Source organism: Sus scrofa, chromosome 14 (assembly GCF_054392235.1).
Source record: "Sus scrofa isolate SSC_HxYL_T2T_F1_AM1 chromosome 14, Sscrofa_HxYL_maternal_Yorkshire_Landrace_v2.0, whole genome shotgun sequence".
Lineage (NCBI taxonomy): Eukaryota > Metazoa > Chordata > Mammalia > Artiodactyla > Suidae > Sus > Sus scrofa.
In genome coordinates, this window is record NC_139396.1 from 154,814,232 (window position 1) to 154,833,451 (window position 19,220).

A 19,220-nucleotide genomic window follows, 5' to 3' on the forward strand; every position below is an offset into this window, starting at 1 on the left:
CATGGCTAATGTCAGTGCTTTTGCAGCTGGGGAATAGCCAGTCCGTTCATATGACAATCAATTGAACACACCTAAGTTGTTCCCACAGATTAGCCACTGATTGTTAGAAAAGTCCTTCACTTCCTTTATATTGATTTATGGCAGCAATAGAAATCCACTACCGGGGGAAGACACGCCCCCTTTTAGCTGAGAACCTATAAATGTCAAGGCATTTCATTCAAATTGAGAACCCAGCAAAATGGGGACCTCCGCAGTCATCCTTGAAATATGTCTTTTATTGAGTCAAGTTCTAACCACAGGTATGATACCTAATTTTTACATTTGTTCATTTCATGGTTGCAAGTCCGAAACATGGCAAATTGTATCTATTTGTTTCTTGGCGCTAGATTTTTTTCTGTCCCAAGGGGAGTTTTGTTTCAAGGGGGAGGAAGGTCTTTACTGATAATCCTAAGTGGGAAGTAGGTTTTGTTTGGTTTCTGGCTGAGAAATGCAGTGGTTGTAGCTAGAAAGAGTCTGTCATTCTGTCAAGGTTTTCAGGGAGTCGCTCAAGTAAGGACATTATTGATGGGTCTTAGGAAATTTCTTAAAATTAAAGTTGTGTTTTATTAAGAGGCCCTAAAACTCTGTCACCATTGGTTCAGCATGAAAATTGGCAGACACGATTGCCCTGCAAATGCTCAGAATGGGCCTTCTTTTCTGCAGGCGTGTCTGGGCTTGATAATATTTGCCCAGTAAAATCCAATCAAGCAGCTGAGCACAGATAAGATTATTACGATTCCAAGTTTGTGTCTGTCACTGCTTTAGAGAAATGACTTGAAGCTTAGTTACTTAAGTATTTCTTTGTGTTCTTAGAGTGTCAAGTGATAAAAGGTACAAGAAAGAGCCCTGGGCAAATCAATGAGACCATTGAATCTCCCTGTCATTATACTGAGATGCTAGGCAAACAGGATGATTGGCCAGTCTATTATCTCCCTATCTGGTTCTCTCTACTTTTCTCTGTCTCTTCTATTTACCTGTGTTTCCATCTCTCTTCCTCCTTCCCTTTCTCCCTCTCTCTTTCTCATCCTTCATTTATTTCTTCCTTCTTCTTTCCACATCCGTGACCTCCCCACCCCCAACTTTTTTCCTAGTGTCACGTTTTGCTACATGCATTAGTTTCAGAAGACAGGGAAAAAGTATCCTAATTTTCGAATAACTTCCAGAGCCCCAAGTCTTCACAGGGGCAGCTCTGAAAGTAGATTAATATATATTCTTTTTTCAGATACTTTTCCATTATGGCTTATTATAGGACATTAGCATAGTTCCCTATGCTGTACAGTAGGACTTTGTTGTTTACCCATTTTTATGTATATATAAGTTATCCTTACCACCCCCGCCCCAAGCAGCTTGGCAACCACAAGTTTGTTCTCTATGTCTCTGGTCTGTTTCTGGTCCATAGGTAAGCTCATTTGTGTCATATTTTAGATTTCACATATAAGTGATATCATATGGGATTTGTCTTTCTCTTTTTGACTTACTTCACTTAGTGTGATAATCTCTAGGTCCATCCATGTTGCTACAAATGGCATTATCTCATTCTTTTTATGGCTGAGTAATATTCCACTGTATGTAGGTACCACATCTTCTTTATCCATTCATCTGTCCATGGGCATTTAGGTTGTTTCCATGTCCTGGTGATGGTGAATAGTGCTGCTAGGAACATAGGGATGCATGTATCTTTTCAAATTATAGTTTTGTCCAAATATATGCTCAGGAGTGGGATTGCAGGATCATACGGCAACTTTATTTTTAATTTTTTGAGGAACCTTCTTCATACTGTTTTCCATAGTGGCTGCACCAATTTACATTCTCAATAAAAGAAGAGAGGGTTCCCACCAAAAGATTTTTTTTTTTTAGGTCCATACCCGGGGAATATGGAAGTTTCCAGGCTCGGGGTCAAATCGGAGCTGAGGTGCCAGCCTATACCACAGCCACAGCAACACCAGCTCTGAGCCTCGTCTGGGACTTATACCACAGCTCACAGCAACTTGGGATCCTTAACCCACTGATCAAGGCCAGGGATCAAACCTGCCTCCTCATGGATACTAGCTGGGTTCATTAACCACTGAGCCATGATGGGAACTCCACCAGCAAAAGAATTTTTTAATTTCATTTCCTTGGTTCCAGTTCTTTAAGGCTAATGTTTTGCAAAATAAGAAAGGAGTAACTGCTAACAAACTAATTCCTCGTAAATTGTTAATGCTCGTACATCCCTTTCCACGGTTTATCGGGGGGTTGGCAATGATTAATGCCTTAAAAAGGAGGAAATCTAATGGGACTTTTAGTCACGGTGAGATGTCTTTAATTGGGTGACATTTGGCCGGGGGAGGCACTTCTGTTCTCATTGACATAGACCACACAGAGGTCTCACTACTCCCTCGCCAGCTCTCTTCGCTGCCACCTGTCTTTATTGCGCAAACTCCCTACTGGGCAGTTACGTAACTCAGTCCAGGGCAGGTGTGGAATTTTACGGAACAGGGAGAAAGTGCAAGGCGGTGCCCGGGCCTGAGTCCAAGTGCTGCCGCAGCCCTGGCACCCCGGACCCCACTGCCCCGCCTGTCCTTCCCAGCATCTTGACATCTTCACACCTGCCTGACAACACCCACCTGGGTTTCGGTTCCCACATGCTCCCTGCTCTTTTCCACCTCGTGGTTTTAGTTCTGCTCGTTTTGCAGGATCCCTTGCGGCAGGATAGCTCATAGTACAGAGCTACCTGTTCTGCCCCCTTCACAGGGCACTGCAGTAAGGCCACCTCTTGTCATGGTGACTGTGCTCATGCTGTTCCCTCTACCTGGAAGGCAATCTTATTCTCACCCACCCCTCCCCAGCCTGGCTAAATCTAGCTGCTCTTTTTAAATACCATGGACACAGTCCCTTTGGGGACACTTATGGGAACGTCTTTACGTCAACAAGTCAGACTTAGGATGTAGCCAACAACCATTTGGGAAAACCTTAAAAACCTTACTGTACTTGACGTTAAGCAAAATACAGACATTAAGGAAAGATAAATAGATGAGGTGAGGGATGCGTGAATTAACTAGATGGGAGAGGGTCTTTCCACATTGCGTATGCATCTCGAATCACCAGGAGGTGCACTTTAAGTATCTGGTCAACCACACCTCAGTAGCCTGCGGGCTCCAGAGCCCTGAGCCTCCCCCTCTACGCAGGGTCCCATCTTTCTCCCTGAATTTTGGCGCAGTGCCCCTTGTGGTCAGACCCGGCTGTATTCCCAGTGAATCAATTAATGAGTGGCGGGTCCAGCTACCCTCCAAAGCAGCCCCTTCCTCTGCTTGAATGAACCGGTGGGGGTTGGCGGTGGGGTGTTCAGATTTTAACGTTTTCAGAAGAGCGCTCATTGGGCTATTTTTCTTAGTATCTTCAACAACGCAAACAGAATCGACCACTGAAGACCGAACACAAATCACAGAAACTGCTTTCTGGGAGACGCAGACAATCAACTCTGGTAACTCTGATAAACTCTGCCGTGGGGTGATGGTGGGACTCAAGGCCACCCTCAGGGACTCGGGAGGGACTGCTGCAGAGATTCCTGCTGGCTTTTAGATGTAGGACGGGAAAGACCTCCTCCGATGGGGTCCACTGGGACTCTTAGCCCTTTCCTCGCGAGTTTCTGTCCTGACCAAGAGGCAGGCACGTGCAAGTCTCTGTCCAGCCACCCCTCTTTCCTAAGACCTCTGCCTCTGAGGCTGCCCCGCTGGGTGTCCAGCAGGGATTATAGACAACAGGGCAGCGGGGGAGACTGGGGACAGCAGCATCTAGCTGAGTCTCGCTGGACAAAATCACGTTTCTCTTCTTTTCTAGAATTGTTAACAAGTCTTGGGGGAACAAGGACTGTCCCTGACTCAGCCAGTGCTTTAAATGATAACAGCTTCCGTGCACTAATTCCTCGATAATTGGCATTCTGCGTGTGCAGGAGTGCACCTGCCTGAGCAAAAGCACAGACCATGATTTGGGCCAAAGAATACAAGTACTGAAAATATATATTCTGGGAGGCAGACTAGTGAAGTGATCAAGCCCAAGAGTCTGGGCACAAATCCCGCCCCCATCACCTTCTGGTCCATTGATGTGGGTCCCCTTCCCCAGCCTCAGCTTCCCCACGGGATTGTGTGAGGATTGTGAGATGACACGTGCAAACCTCTTGAATATGACCCAAGGCCCCCGGGTTAGAAAATGTTCAAAGTCATCTGTTACGATGAAGCTTTAAAACTCAGCCCCCTCGGCTGTGTGTGAGGGAGGAGAAGAGAAGTCACAGGGTAGACCTCGGGATGCAGGGATGTAGCCATTGTATTTATTTTTAAAACGTATTTTATTGAAGCATACTTTATTTACAATGTGGTGTTAATTTCTGCTGTCCAGCAAAGTGATTCAGTTACACACAGGTATATACACTATCTTTCCTGTTTTTTCCATTAAGGTTTGTCACAGGATATTGAGTATAGTTGCCTGTGCTGTATTGTAGCACCGTGTTGGTTATCCACTGTGGATATGATAGTTTGCATCGGCTAATCTCAAAGCCCAAATCCATCCCTCTACGCCCCACCCCTGCCCTCAACCACAAGTCTCTTCTCTTTGTCTGCGAGTCTGTTTCTCTTGCAGATAAGATCATTTGTGTCATATTTTAGATTCCACACATACGTGATATCACAGGATATTTGTCTTTCTCTGTCTGACTTACTTCACTGGGTATGATAATCTCAGGTCCACCCACATTGCTGCACCTTATTTCATTCTTTTTTAATGAATATGGCTGTCTTGGAAGCGAGCCTAGGTCTCTCATTGCACACACTAGAGCCTCAAGAAATCTGTATTAATTTGCATGACATTTCAAAAGCAGATTCCAGACTTGTTGATGTAGATCTACCTGCAGTTATTATGTCTTGACTTCAGAGTCAACTCTAAGAAAAACAATGGCTCAGAGGTGGCTCTCTTAATTAGGGCCCCTGTGTATGAAACATATGTGCTGATTTTTCTTTTACTCCTTTACAGTTTCTGAATCGGATCTTCCTGGAACACATGGTAAGTGATTTGAAAACAATATCCTGTGTTTGGTTTAAAATTTATTTTTCATTCTATGCAGACATTTATATCTTACAAACAAGCCCTGCCTCACTGGACTTTAATGAATGGTATGAGGGCTGCATACGAATATGGTTTGTGTCCTTAATGGAAATACAAGGCAACAGAATCTTCTTTCAGCCACAGCATGAAGTAGACCATGTGGTACTACAGTTAGGTTCTTCTAAAGTAGTATTTTGCCTTTGCTTCAAACTTCAGGGCACATCAGAATCAACTAGCGTATTTGATTGAAGTCAGGTCTTTGGAATTAACCTCCCTGCTCCCGGCTTGGATTTAGAGGGTCTGGGTTGGGGCTCAAGAATCTGCTTTTTTATTTCTTTTTCGGCTGAACCCATGGCATATGGAAGTTCTCAGGCCAGGGATCAAATCTGAGCTGCAGCTGCAACCTACACCACAGCTGTGGCAATGCCAGATCCTTAACCTACTGTGCCAGGCTACATATGGAACCCATGCCATCTCAGAGACAATGCTGGGTTCTTAACTTGCTGTGCCTCAGTGGGAATTCCAGGAATCTACATTTTTATATAACTTAAAATAAAGATAGTCTACAGACCACACCTTGAGCAACCATGCTGCCGGGTCCAGGACTCAAGTTTTCATGTTTGCAGTGTAATTATGGAAAGATGACTTTGCCAAGAAATTCCAAAGCAAGGACAGAAGCTATGTGTGTATATTTTAAGTGCTACCTTTTTTTTAAACTTATTTTTCTTAATGTCTATATTTTGCTTGATGCCAAGTAAATTTAGATTTTTGGTATTTTCCCAAATGGTTGTTGGCTACATCCTAAGTCAGAGTTGTTGATGCAGAGACTTTTCCATAGGTGTGTTACTAGCATTGAACCTTCAAACATCTTTCAAAATGGCCTCGATATCTGTGCCACCTCATTTGGCAAGAAGCAGTCCTACTAGGATCCTCCTAAATAGGAGAAGCTCCAGTGGGGGCTTTCTGTTGCTTCAGGGGAATATGATTCCTGCCTTCAGGAACTTAGGGATTAATGGCGAGAAAGGCATTAATCAGCTGAGCACACAGTTACAATTACAGCCGTATAAGAGGTCTGTGGCAGCGGAGATGTGACCAAGCCATCAGTGAGAGGAGCCCTGAGAAAGTCACAGGTGAATGGAGGCCAGGGCTGGGGTAGGAACCAGCCAGCCAGAAGCAGAAGGAAGAGTTTTTCTGTTTTCCACAGTTGCAGTTGTCAGGACCTTGAGGGGGGTGGTACAGACTTCCACTGACTGCAGCTACCCACGCCCCCCAGGTCAGCCATCCTAACACGGCATCTAGCCAGCACAGGGCCCCTGGGTCCCATTCCCCACACTTTCTGAAGTTCTAGAGAAAAAAACCTTCTGATCAACAAAGTTTGGAAATGTCCCCTGCCTTTGGCGATAGAACACGGTCTGTCTTTTGGGACAAGCAGGGAAAGAGCAGAGAGGGCGGCCGCTGCAGTCAGACTCGGTTCTTATTTGCCTTCGAAGTCCTTGTCTAAATCGGCTTGGGGGTGGTGCAGGCAGAGCTGTATCCACGGGAAAATCTCTGGGATGCTCATCCTTGGTCACGTCTTAAACCGACGCATTAAAAATGAGCAGTCTTGGAGCTCCCTTGTGGCACAGTAAGGATCCAGCATTGTCACTGCAGCAGCTCAGGTTGCTGCTGTGACCAGGGCTTGATTCCTGGCCTGGGAACTTCTGTGGTTTTTTGGTTTTTTTTTTTTTTTTTTTTTTTTGTCCTTTTTTTAGGGCCGCACCTGCATCATATGGAAATTCCCAGGCTAGGGGTTGAATCGGAGCTGCAGCTGCCGGCCTCCACCACAGCCACAGCAACACAGGATTAGAGCCATGTCTGCGACCCACACCACAGCACATGGCAACCCCAGATCCTTGAACCCACTGAGGAAGGCCAGGATCCAACTAGTCGGGTTTGCTACCGCTGAGCCATGACGGACGGAACCCATGTCCCCAGAACTTCTGTCTGCTGCAGGCACGGAGCCACCCCTCCCGAAAAACAAAACAAACAAGAAATGAGCCATCTGACACCATCTCCGCTTGGTGGCACCCTGTCCCTCTGTACCATACCTTTAGGCTGGCCATTTGCTTAGGAACAGTGAGACCCCATGAAGAGGGCTCAGACAAGGCTCCCATCTACAAAAATCTTTAAACCCCACTGAGACGAATGCAGTCTGCATGGCAGAAAAGACTGTACCTGAGAGGGTGAAATAAGCTGGATGCTTGTGACAGAGGAAAGCCACAATGATCTTCTTATCAAAAGTTGCTTAGGCTAGCATCGTGCTGCAAAATCAACGGAAAAACAGTGGTCATGTCTCCTGGGTCACTTCCCATTGAAAACTCAGTTTGGGTTGGTTTATGGAAAGTGGGTTAGCACAGACCGCTGTCCTTGCAAGAACCACACAAAGTGAGTTGATGGCAGGCAGTGGCTGTGACAAAAGGCAGCACTGGATGACAGCCAAAAGCATGGACAGTGGAGTTCCCTGGCGGCTCGGCAGGTTAGGGATCCGGTGTTGTCAAGGCTGTGTCTGAGTCACTGCTGTGGCACGGTTCGATCTCTGGCTTGGGAACTTCTGTATGCCACAGGTATGCCCCCACCCCCCAAAAAAGGTGAGAAAAAAAACATGGACAGAAGATGGAATCTGTGTGTCCTTGGGGTACCTTTTTGCTTGTTTTTGGCTTTTAAGGGCTGCACCCACAGCAGACGGAGGTTCCCAGGCTAGGAGTCAATTCGGAGCTGTAGCTGCTGGCCTACACCAGAGCCACAGCAACGCCAGATCCAAGCTGTGTCTGCAACCTACACCACAGCTCACAGCAACACCAGATCCTTTAACCCAGTGATGGAGGCCAAGGATCGAACATACATCCTCATGGATGGTAGTCAGATTTGTTTCCACCGAGCCACGACGGGAACGCCTGGGCTACTGTTCTGATGTTTGTGCCTCAGTGTCCTGGTCTGTAAGTGGGAGAGAAAATTTATTTCACTATTTCATCTTCCTTTTAGGCAATTCTGCCATTCTTCCATTTTTTAAATTATATATCTGTTACAAATAATTGTTAATAATTGATGAGCAGTGGTGAACTAATCCTTTGAATGAGGAAATACCAAAACATTTGAAGATATGGGAAAAATTAGATCACTGAAGAGTCCATAATACATCTTAGATTTATAAAAGGATCCAATGAATCCATAAAGTGCCTATAAGATAGAAGAAGTTTTATTCTATTTTTTTTTATTAGTAGTAGACTACTCTCTAACCAAGCTAACTGGCTACAATTATTCTATTTTTAAAATGAATAAATATTCTTTTTGTGCTTTGGAAGACCTCTAGAAACATATGTCGTGAAACATCCATCCTCACAAATACAGTTGATCTTCTCAAAAAAGTAACTCAAAAACTAAAATTGAGGAATTCCCATTGTGTCTCAGCAGTAGCAAATCCAACTAGTATTCAGTATTTATGAGGGCTCAGGTTTGATCCCTGGCCCTGCTCAGTGGGTTAAGGATCCAGTGTTGCCATGAGCTGTGGCATCATAGGTCACAGATGCAACTTGGATCTGGCGTTGCTGTGGTTGTGGTGCAGGCCAGCAGCCACAGCTCTGATTGGATCCTTCGCCTGGAAATTTCCGTATGTCTTGGGTATGGCTCTAAAGACAAAAAAAACCCACCAAAAAACCCCACAAAAAAACCAAAATTGAGTTTAAAGGACTATGAGGGTACGCTGAGGGTTGACCTGAAGCGAGGAGGGCATGGAGTAAGGCCTCACTGATGATAAAATTCCAGGTTCTCTAAATTTCAGTTTTCTTCAAGGTACAGTGGAAATTTCTCAGGATACACATCGTAGGGAACAGGAGCGCTGACACCAAAGTATTTCCTTATTTAGGGGGCCCCCCAGTGGCCATTCCCAGTGCTGACTTTCCTCAAATTTCAGACTGGGGGGTGGATTCATCCACCGCCCAGATTTCTTGACGACCAGTTTAACAACCAGTTTAGATTACATCCTGCAATTATAACTAGCATTAGGAGCCTAGTAAAGAGACATGCAATTTTATTATATCTAAAATTACTTCCAACCTACTTGCGTTAAACTTCTAGAGCAAAACCCCACTTTCAGCAAGAACATATAAACCCAAGATGGAACCACAGCGCCCCCTGGCAGGATTGCAAGGTGAACCTCAAGCCAGTTTCTGTGACTGCCCATCATTTACCAAGAATGGAATTGCCTAAAATGAATTTGGTTTCTTTCTAGACCAGTGGATTCCACAGACTACAGACAATGATAAGATAGGGTTTTTTTTTTTCCTGTCTTCCCGTGGTTTTGCTCACTGGCTGGGTAGCTGCTGTTGGCTGCTGGAGGCTGAGTGCCGTCTTGGCCACAGACCAAGCACTTGTCCTTTAACGCAGGGATGGAGAGGGAGGGGTCGAGGGGTGCAGAGACCTGAGCATGTCCCCGACACGCACTCAGCCAATCCCCTCTGTCATTCTTCTTCCTTCTTCTCTCTGCCTCTTGGTCCTTCATTGGATGAGATCAGCTTCAACTCGGTGTCAGGAGAGAAAGATGAAAAAAAAAAAATCAGTGCCTCTTCTCACCATTAATGCCAGTTATATGAAAGATAGTTAACATCTTCCAAGCCCTTGCTTTGTACCCTGGGCAAGATTATTTTCACATATGAAATGAGTTAATAAATTTAAAAAGCATTTAAAATGCTAGTGGCCCATAATAAGTGCTCGACTAATGCACATGGTAAGTAGTGCTGTTATTGTGAAATCTTCCCAACAACACTTTGAGGTAAGTTGCATTATTACGCCCCTTGTGCAGATGGGAAACTTCGGCGCAGATAGGCCAATCGCCAAGTTCTATGTCTGGGGTCACATGGGGGGTACGTGGCCGGGCAGAGATTTGAACCCGGAACAGATGCCTTTGCCTCTGTTGACAATTTTTACTAAAAGTCTTATCTTTCCTTCTCTGCGGTGAGAGTATGCACCCTTTGCGTGCTCACTTAGGACAGCCGACCCCCCCATTGGGTCTTGGCTGTGTTGTCCTTTCAGAGTGTGCCCTGGGAGTCCAGAAGTGGCCTGGGAGGCACTTGAGGAGCAGATTTTTGGTGACTGACCCCCAGTAGGGGGCAGACTGAGGCTGGGAGCCTGAGATCTCTTTGGCAGGGACCGCTTACAGGAGGGACGGGAGGCAGCAGGAAGGGCTAAGGAAGCCCAGAATGCACCTTGGAAACACCCCCCAGACGGTCGGACTGGTCTTCCCTCCCGCTCCCTGAGCCCGCTCCTGACAACAACCATAGACGCCACCTGTGCCCTTCTCTCCCATCGCATTCCAACTCTCTGGTCACTCCTTGACCAAACATTCTCATGATCTCAGACTAACCACTGACGAGGCTCCTGCTGTCAGGATGCTGGGCGGTCAGCAGGCTGGGCTGGATCCCTCAGAACCTGCTGCCTGTTTTCCTTGTGTTATCTGTGTGGGTGATGTAGCAGGATCATGCCAGGCAGGAGCCTGGTGCCACTGACTCTCTGGTCATGGTCAGCTTCATGGTGGGAATCAAGGCTCTCGAAGCCCCTCACAGGGGGCTCAAAAGGTAGGTTGAGGCCCATTCTTGGACAAGCCCATCTTGAACTGGTGGGAATGGAGAAGACACTGAGGCATTTTGAACAGGAAAGTGACTGAACATACCTGTACTCTATGAAGATAAGACTTGAGTCAGGGAGTTCCCGCCGTGGCTCAGTGGAAACGAATCTGACTAGTATCCATGAGGACACAGATTCAATCCCAGGCCTTGCTCGGAGGGTGAAAGATCCAGCATTGCCGTGAGCTCTGGTGTAGGTTGCAGACACGGCTCAGATCCTGTGTTGCTGTGGCTGTGGTGTAGGCTGGCAGCTGTAGCTCAGATTCAACCCCTAGCCTGGGAGCATCCATATACTGCAGGTGCAGCTCTAAAACAAACAAACAAATAAACAACAACAACAACAACAAAAACCCAAAAAAACTTGAGACGATCTCGGGGAGACAGACGAAGCATCTCAGCACAGGAACTGGCTTGGCATAAGCACTCCATGCACACTGCTTTCATCAGCGGGTGCGGCTGGATTCGAGAAAGGAGGAGGAGGGAGCTGAGTGGGGGACCCCGGCCAGGTTCAGGAGAAGGAAGGTCTCACCTGGCAAAACTGCAGCGCAGTAAAAAGAAAAGACCACTTGGGTGATATTGGACGTAAGAGGCGGGGAGCACGAAGAGTCAACTGCCCCCCCCCATCTCCTACACAGCGCGGTGGACCGTGATGACGCTTGATTCCAACGGAAGAAAGAGCCGGTGTTGAGTGTGGGATGACGATGGGAACCCAGGAGGCCCTGAACATGTCGGTCTGGGATTGGGGCTGTCCAGGATCAGAGAGGGGTTTTGGGGGTCCTCTTCCTGGAAAGCTCTCAGATTACATGAGGTCCTTCAGGTGGGCAAGAGAGGAGAGCTAAGACGGTGCCTGGGGGAGCTGTGATGTGTAAAGTCCCAAGGGAGGAGAAACATTGCTCGAGGAGAGGGGACAGGGGTCAGAGGGGACAGGCGGGCAGGGCGTGCTGGGTAATGAGAGCCGGGGGTGGGGGGTGAGCAGAAAGAGGGATGGGGGGCTTTCCACGGTGTCAATGCAAGGTGGTCCTGAGGCCGGTGAATGGAGGTGACGGGTGTCAGGGCCGGTAGAGCACCTGTTCCATGGCTGCTGGGGCACCAAGTGTGATGGCACCCGGGACACCTGGGATGCAGATGTCATTTGTCTGGAGCTCAGCTGTGGCCATTCAGTGTTGCTCCTGGGTGGGGGTCCCTTCCATCAGGGCTCAGGGAACATTCTCCTGGGCACCGTGTGCTGCTTGGGACAGGAGCCCTCTGTCAAGCTGCTCCCACAGCGGGTGATAGGACCATGAATGTGGCCACAGGGAGAATGCTGGAGTTGGGGGCTCAGGTCGTGCCACCATCACTGGCACTGTCACCTGTGTCACTCTGAGGACAGGGGCTCCTGTGCTCCTCAGTATCACATATACGTAACACTTGGCAGTTTACCTGCTGTCTCTCCTCTAAGGTGTATCTTCTTTGATGTTGGGGTGGGTATTACTCTCCTTTCTCACACAGAGAGAAATGGAGGTTCAGAGAGGGTAAGCCACTTGGCTGAAGTCCTAAAGTTTGCGGCGGGGGGAGTTTCAGTCTCAGCCCTCCAGAGCTTGCTGATGCAGTCACCCCGGGCACACCACCCCTCAAGCAGCATCACGACCGTCCTCAGCCCAGGGTGATCACATAACTTCCTAAGTGGTACCTCCTCTGCGCTTTAAATGCAGGGAAGGATCGGGGACTTCCAGCCTTTAAAACTTAAATCTATACCAAAATCAAACTGAGGAGTATCCAACATATCCTCTTTATGGGGGATTAAATGCCAAACGAAGGATGTTTACGCTTTCAGTGCAGAAGAGGACTTCTCCCCAACCCAACCTAGCAAATCCCGACATTTCTCTGTTGTTCGCAGAGGGCTGGTGGGTGTTCTAGCACCAAGGGGTCCTTTAATCCACAAGCAAACCTCGAAGGATACCCCCAAAGGGAGTCAATCTGCCCATCTTTAGAGCAACATCTGGCATTTACGATGTGGACCACTGTATGCATACACGTCACTGAGCCCAGGATGGAGCCATGATATTCCAACCACCACAGGAGAACACGTTCCCCAAGAGAGCGTGTCGGTCCAGGCACTCACTTTGGAGCCGGTTTATTTCAGTATTTGGCCAAGCAGCTTGGAGCCTTCCTTTCCTCCTAGTTGGGGCCACCCTTCAGGAATGTCTCAGTGATGGGAGATATTGGTCATTCCTTTGAGCCAATAGGCAGTCGGCATTTGGAGTTTAACCTTGTGAAGAGATTTGGGTTGTTCATCAATGGGGTGATTTTTTTTTGGATGGAGACGGTGGAAGCAGAAGAGGCGGGAGGATGCTGGCAGGAACCAAGAACATCCCTGGTGGCCTCCAACATTGACTTGAGGGCTGGCAGAGTGGCAGAGAGATGGACTCTGCCTCACAAGGAAGACAGCCTTGGGACTGGGGCAGGGCTTCCAGATCTCCATCTCCTGTTTCAGAGCCAAGAGGCAGGGGGTCACCCCTTCCCTAAGGAGGACCCATGTCCAGTGACCTCTTCTTCTCCCCACTCTGCAGCTTCTTCGTTTCACACGGAGGAACCCTTAACCACAATCGCAGCAGAAGGTAACGTTTGTTATGAGGGGTCCCTGTGGGCTCATGACCCTGCTGTACCCAGAGGATCGTCTCTGATCCACAAGGGGTGCAGCAGGTGTAAGAGAGGGGGGCGCTCAGCTCTCCAGGGTGGGGCTCTGAACCAAGCTTCAGGCCTGAACATGTATCTCTTCCACGGGCCTTGACTCAAGTTGGGGAGGCGCCAATGGGCAAGGGGTGCTCCAAGGTGGAGCTTGGTGTTCTGTCTCCAAGAGGGTCCTATTGTCCAAGCTTAGAGCCTGCCCGTGTGGTCCTCACCAGTGTACGTTGGCTCTGGTAGGGCCAGGGGCCCGGGTCTCTGCCTGCGGAACCTGGGGGGGCAGGTGCAAACCTGTTGGGACAGGGGACTCCATGTTCCCCTTCCGGGGCCACATCAGGTCACTTTGATGTGTATCTGCTGCAGAGGAAACACGACCCTTTAGCCTGTGGGTACTGGGGGTCCTGTGAACCCCCCAGCACTTCCTATAGGAGAGCTGGGAGGTACAGCGAGAACAGCTGAGCTTCTGACAGCCTGGGCTTGGGGAGGAAAAACCTCTTCCCTTTCTCGGTGATACAGATTAACTCATGGCCATGTTCAAAGGTGAATCCCTGCCTAGACACTATGGTCAACAGGGAGTCCCCTAAGTCTGAGCCTGCCTGAGGCCTGTGACCTCAGGAGACATGAGGCTGCGTTCTTGTGCTGCCCCCTAGGGACCGAATGGGATTTGGCCCTGAGGCTGGTGAATGGAGGTGACAGGTGTCAGGGCCGAGTGGAAATCCTGTACCAAGGCTCCTGGGGCACCGTGTGTGATGACAGCTGGGACACCAACGATGCCAACGTGGTCTGCAGGCAGCTGGGCTGTGGCTGGGCCGTATCGGCCCCAGGAAGTGCCCGGTTTGGTCAGGGCTTAGGGCCGATTCTCCTGGATGACCTGCGCTGCTCAGGGCATGAGACCTACTTGTGGAGCTGCCCCCACAGTGGCTGGAAAACACACAACTGTGGACACCAGGAGGACGCTGGTGTCATCTGCTCAGGTTAGTATGAAGTCTGGGGGCGGGGGTTCCTCTCTGGGGGCCTGGTTTCCTTCTTATATTGTGATCCTCTTCAAATTTTTCTACGTGTCTCCTTTCCTTAAAATCACCAATTTTCCTAAGTTAATAGGAGCTTTTGTCAAGCTGCCAGCATGATGGTGGTGAATGAGAACAGAGGTCACCTCTAAAAGCGACAATCAAGGCTTTATTCCCCCCTGTGACAGACAGGGCCAGGCTGAGATAAAGAGGAAAGCTCTGTAAGGAGGTCTCTGACCAGAGGCACGTGGGCCAGGACCGCAGGTGGCCCAGGTGTTGGATCCCGAGTCCTGGACCGTAGCCCCTCCAGAGCCCTGAGATGCCCTGTCTGGTCACCAGGTCTGCTGTGCGCAGGGCAGTGGCCCCTGTGGGGCTTGTCAGGCACAGCTTTGTTCATCAGCTCACACATGAGATTTAGGTCTGAAGGTGGGCTCTGCAGTCTTACTGCCTCTGTGAACCCATAAAAGCTGTGGCTGCACTGGCTGGGCATCAACGCTGTCGTCTAGACACAGAGCTCATCAGCTGACACTGGAAGTACTGGTTGGAAATCCACCTGGACCCCTCCCAGGAGCCTCTATGGAGGCCTGTGGGTGGCAGAGGTCCCCCCTCCAGGGCAGGGGACAAGCACGGACTGAGCATCTCACCTGCTCAGCGTCGTCCCCTTTGGCCCATTTGTGCCCCTTCTGTGCGATGTGTCTGATCTGCCTTCTGTCTCTCACAGGTGCCCAGCGCTCGTCCACGGTCATTCCAGGTGAGTCCAGGTGCCTTTGACTCTTGGGTGTCCCCTCTGTCCCCACTCACCTCCACAGCCCCAACCAGGAGCTCCAGGAGGGGCGTGTGGAGCTTCCCTCTCAGTACCCGCCGTGGTCACTCTGGAGCATGTAGACGGCTCCAGATGAGCCATAACCCCTGGATCCTCTGTCAGGCTCTGTGATTTAAGGACAGTGTGGACACACATTGTTCCCTCAGAGGGCTTGGTGACAAAGTGCTTTGTCTTGGGGTCATCGCGCTTGAAAATATTGTCTGGAACCAGAATTCTGTGTGAGGGGAGACTACAGCTCTTCCATGTCATGTTCCGCAGGCAGAGTCTACGGGATGCTTTTACCGGGAGCACTCCGTCAGGAGGGCACGGGGATTGCTCTGGGGACGGTACCCCCTCAGTGCCATGTGTGCACATTTGAGGGCAGGATTGAGCTCACAGCAAGCTCTCAGAAAAGGCCTCTTTCTCCCCCAGGCCGGGAAGCATCTCAGACCCCACTGTCCTTGATCTCAGCTCCAGGTCACTAGACCAACCTGGATTCTACCCACCTCCTTCCTCCCTCCCTTCCTTCCTTCTTTCTGTCTTTCTCTTTTGGCCACACCCATGGCATGAAAGTTCCCAGGCTGGTGGTCCCATCAGAGTTGCAGCTGCCAGCCTACACCACAGCCACAGAAGCACAGGATCCAAGCCAAGTCTGTGACCTACACCATAACTCATGGCAACGCTGGATCCCTCACCCACTGAGTGGGGCCAGGGATTGAACCTGTGTCCTCATGGATACTAGTCAGATTTGTTTCTGCAGCACCATAATGGGAACTCCCTCCCCACCTTCTCCCTTCCTTCCGTTCATCTTTCTGTCTTTCTGTATTTCTTTTTTTGGTCTTTTCTTTCTTAGGGCTGCACCCGCAGCATGTGGAGGTCCCCAGGCTAGGGGTCTAATCAGAGCTATAGCTGCGGGCCTACACAACAGCCACAGCAATGCGGGATCCAAGTCACGTCTGTGACCTACGCCATAGCTCACGGCAACGCCAGATCCTTAACCCGCTGAGCCGGGCCAGGGATCGAACCTGCAACCTCAGGGTTACAAGTGGGATTTGTTTCTACTGCACCACAATGGGAACTCCGTGAATATAATTTCTAAGTCTCGGTGGAAGCCTCTGTGTTCACCACCTCCATTCAATGTGGCATATTTCCTCCACTTGCAGGAATTATGGCTACCGTCACCCATACGTTATGGGGATGTAATGCTCAGAATGCCTTTGTTTGCCGGTGGTGGGATCCCAGCTCATATTGTCTTAATTTGGGCAGGCTGGGAGGATGCAAAGGCTTACATAGAAGAGATTGATTGGTAGGTTGGTCTTCAGGTCCAGTTGGATCTAGAAATTCCAATACCTTTTGTCCTCCTGCACGTCTCACCTCCAGTTTCTTATGTCTGTGGGCTTCACACCCAGCTTGCTTCCTGACATGGGGACGTTGTCAGGCCTAAGTCAATACCCCTCCAGGCTGTGGTACCAATTACAGGTCACTAGACCAACCTGGATTCTGCCCACCTTCTTTCTAATGCTGCTTTGTTTCCCCTCCAGATTGGTGGTACACAACGACTCGTTCCCAAAGTAAGTATCACTGGGACCCTGCCAAACCGACAGTGTTCAAATTTAATCAACAGGCCTGGGTGCACTTTCTAAGTCTGGGGTCAGGCTGCTGTGTTCCCCACCTCATTCACTGTGGCAAGTTCCCTCCTCCGAGCAGAACAAGCAGATGCATCAGCACACGGCTAAGCATCACCTACCCATTAGAGACTGCGTTTGTCAGGATGGCTGTGTTGGCAAGTGGCAGGATCCCCCTGAAACTCTCTTAAGCCAGAGGGGGATGCACTGTCTTCCAGAGCCAGGATGTTGAGTGGTGGGCCTGTCTTCAGGCAGAGCTGGATCCAGAGCTTGCAAGGCTTTCTGTCCCCCTCTGCACGTCTCTTATCTCTACGTGCTTATGTGTTTGGGCTTCCCGCTCAGCTTGTTTGCTGCCATGGAGCGGGGGCCATCCCCAAGTCGATGTCCCAGCAGGAGAAGGAGTCTGTCCCTGTCCTTCAGGGGACAAGTCCTAGAAGGACTCTGAGCAGCCTGCTGGCACCAGGCACCTTCTCCCCAGGCATCGCCACGTGCTCTGCTGACATTCAGCGGGTCCGGGGTTTGTTTTCGATTCGGGCTAAGCTAGGGCTTGACAGTGGCACGAGGGCGTGCTCAGGGGAACGGGAGCCTTCAGAACAACGTCAGGCCTGATGAGGCAGGGGCTGGGGGAGGGGCGGGCAGCCGAAGGGGGCTCCTTGGCGGGGGCCGGGAGGCTGTCTCTGGTGGTGCCCTGCTGTAGGGGCTCAAGTCCATCAAGCGGTCACTGTGGAGGAAGGCTGGGGGCTGCCCCGTCCCCTCTTACCTCCCAAGGCTGGGTTGGGCTCTTCATTTGGGGCTGTGGTGGGGCAGCAGTCAGAGAACCTGCACGGATCAGCCTCCCCCCACATGGCAACTCCTTGGAGATAGTGATGATGAACCGGCTTCATTCCGTCAAGTGCCCTCGATGGGGAACATTACCTAGAACTCAGAGTCTTTCCTGGGCGAGTTCTGACTCTCACGCAGCCCTCAGGCCCTCTTCCTTCAGGAGACACAGCAGAAGGCAATTTCCTGTATCTTTCAAGGAAGTGTATCGGGTTTGGCCCTGGTGAATGGAGGCGACAGGTGTCAGGGCCATGTAGAAGTGCTGTACTAAGGCTCGTGGGGCACGTGTGTGACGACAGCTGGGACACCAGTGGGGTCTGCAGGCAGCTGGGCTGTGGCCGGGCCATATCGGCTCCAGGAGGTGCCCAGTTTGGTCAGGGCTCAGGGCTGATTGTCCTGGACCACGAGGCCTGGTCAGGGAATGAGACCTATGCGTGGAGCTGCCCCCACAATGGCTGGAACTTGCACAACTGTGGGCATCACGAGGATGCTGGTGTGACATGCTCAGGTTGGCTTCCAAGAAATTGTGACTCTGCTTTAGCACATGTTTTTCTCCAGGAAAGGGCCCCTCTTTCTGGCTCTTGGCACCCTGAGCTTCCCTGAAAGATGGGCTGTTTCCCTGAGAGCAGCACCCACAGCAGTTGGTGTCCCTGGTGGCCCGTTGAAATAGACAAGGTGTAATGGACACTAAGGATTTATCAACTCGATCCCCCAAACTTTCTTGTCTGGAAACTACTCTCTGGGGTTGACGTTTGCTCTTCAGCTCCCCTGGACCACTCCCAGGATGCCCTGCTCAGGCCACGGAGGGGACGGGCCCTCAGCATCTCTCTCAGGAACCCGTCCCGTTTGTGGCCACACATCCTGGGCACTGAGGCTGATCCTGTTTCCTCTTTCTTGCAGCTGCACACATCAGATCTACTATCCCAGGTGAGTGGGTGCAGAACCGCTGAGCCCGATTCCTCTCTGGACTTCCACCCTCTCGGGTTCTAGAATTAGGAGACAGGCAGACTCCTGCTGGGGCGTGGTTCCCCTCTGAGGACTCGGGGATTTGTTTCGGTGACCAGCTGAGTCCCCAGGACCATGGCTGCTCCTCAGCTCTGGCTGGAGGGCCCCTCTGGTCTCCTGCTGTTGCCTGATGTCATTCCCAGGTCAGAGAGCCTGTGGGGGACAAGGTTTATCCTGGGATCATTTCTGATGAAAGGAACAGTCCAAGTCATCCCGCAGAGAATGGTGACTATGCCGGAAGCATGGCCAGTTAGCCCTCATGCTGATATTTGTCTGTAAAAGAATCCATCACGTGGAGAGCAAGTCCAAAGGGAACTTTATGGCACAGTACAAATATCCGGTGTGCACTACATTGGGAAGTACTATGTCCTCCCCGCCCGTTTGACCAGTCACTGTGTAAATTAGGATGGTCAAGGCTCTGAGAAGTCCTGCAGTAAGGCAAAGGATTTGCTTTCTCCATCCACGTGATGGTCATAGAATTAAAAATGTTTTACCCAACAGTATCCTAAAATCACTTTCTTTTCTT

At 50.0% G+C, this 19,220-nt stretch overlaps 1 protein-coding gene across 4 annotated transcripts in view; it reads left to right on the top strand.

The window, feature by feature from the left end:
* The first annotated feature begins 224 nt into the window (after nt 1-224).
* The window catches only part of DMBT1 (deleted in malignant brain tumors 1), a 54,252-nt gene continuing 35,256 nt past the window's right edge, over nt 225-19,220 (top strand). For 2 of the 4 annotated variants that reach the window (XM_084995791.1, XM_084995792.1), the window contains exons 1-8: nt 225-299; nt 3,413-3,502; nt 5,044-5,073; nt 13,322-13,369; nt 14,087-14,410; nt 15,165-15,194; nt 16,787-16,816; nt 18,590-18,616. In XM_084995791.1, coding sequence (XP_084851917.1) covers nt 239-299; nt 3,413-3,502; nt 5,044-5,073; nt 13,322-13,369; nt 14,087-14,410; nt 15,165-15,194; nt 16,787-16,816; nt 18,590-18,616 — 640 coding nt within the window. In that variant the 5' untranslated portion in view covers nt 225-238. The remainder of the gene's footprint in view (nt 300-3,412; nt 3,503-5,043; nt 5,074-13,321; nt 13,370-14,086; nt 14,411-15,164; nt 15,195-16,786; nt 16,817-18,589; nt 18,617-19,220) is intronic. The other 2 variants (XM_084995793.1, XM_084995794.1) reach the window with 1 other exon arrangement.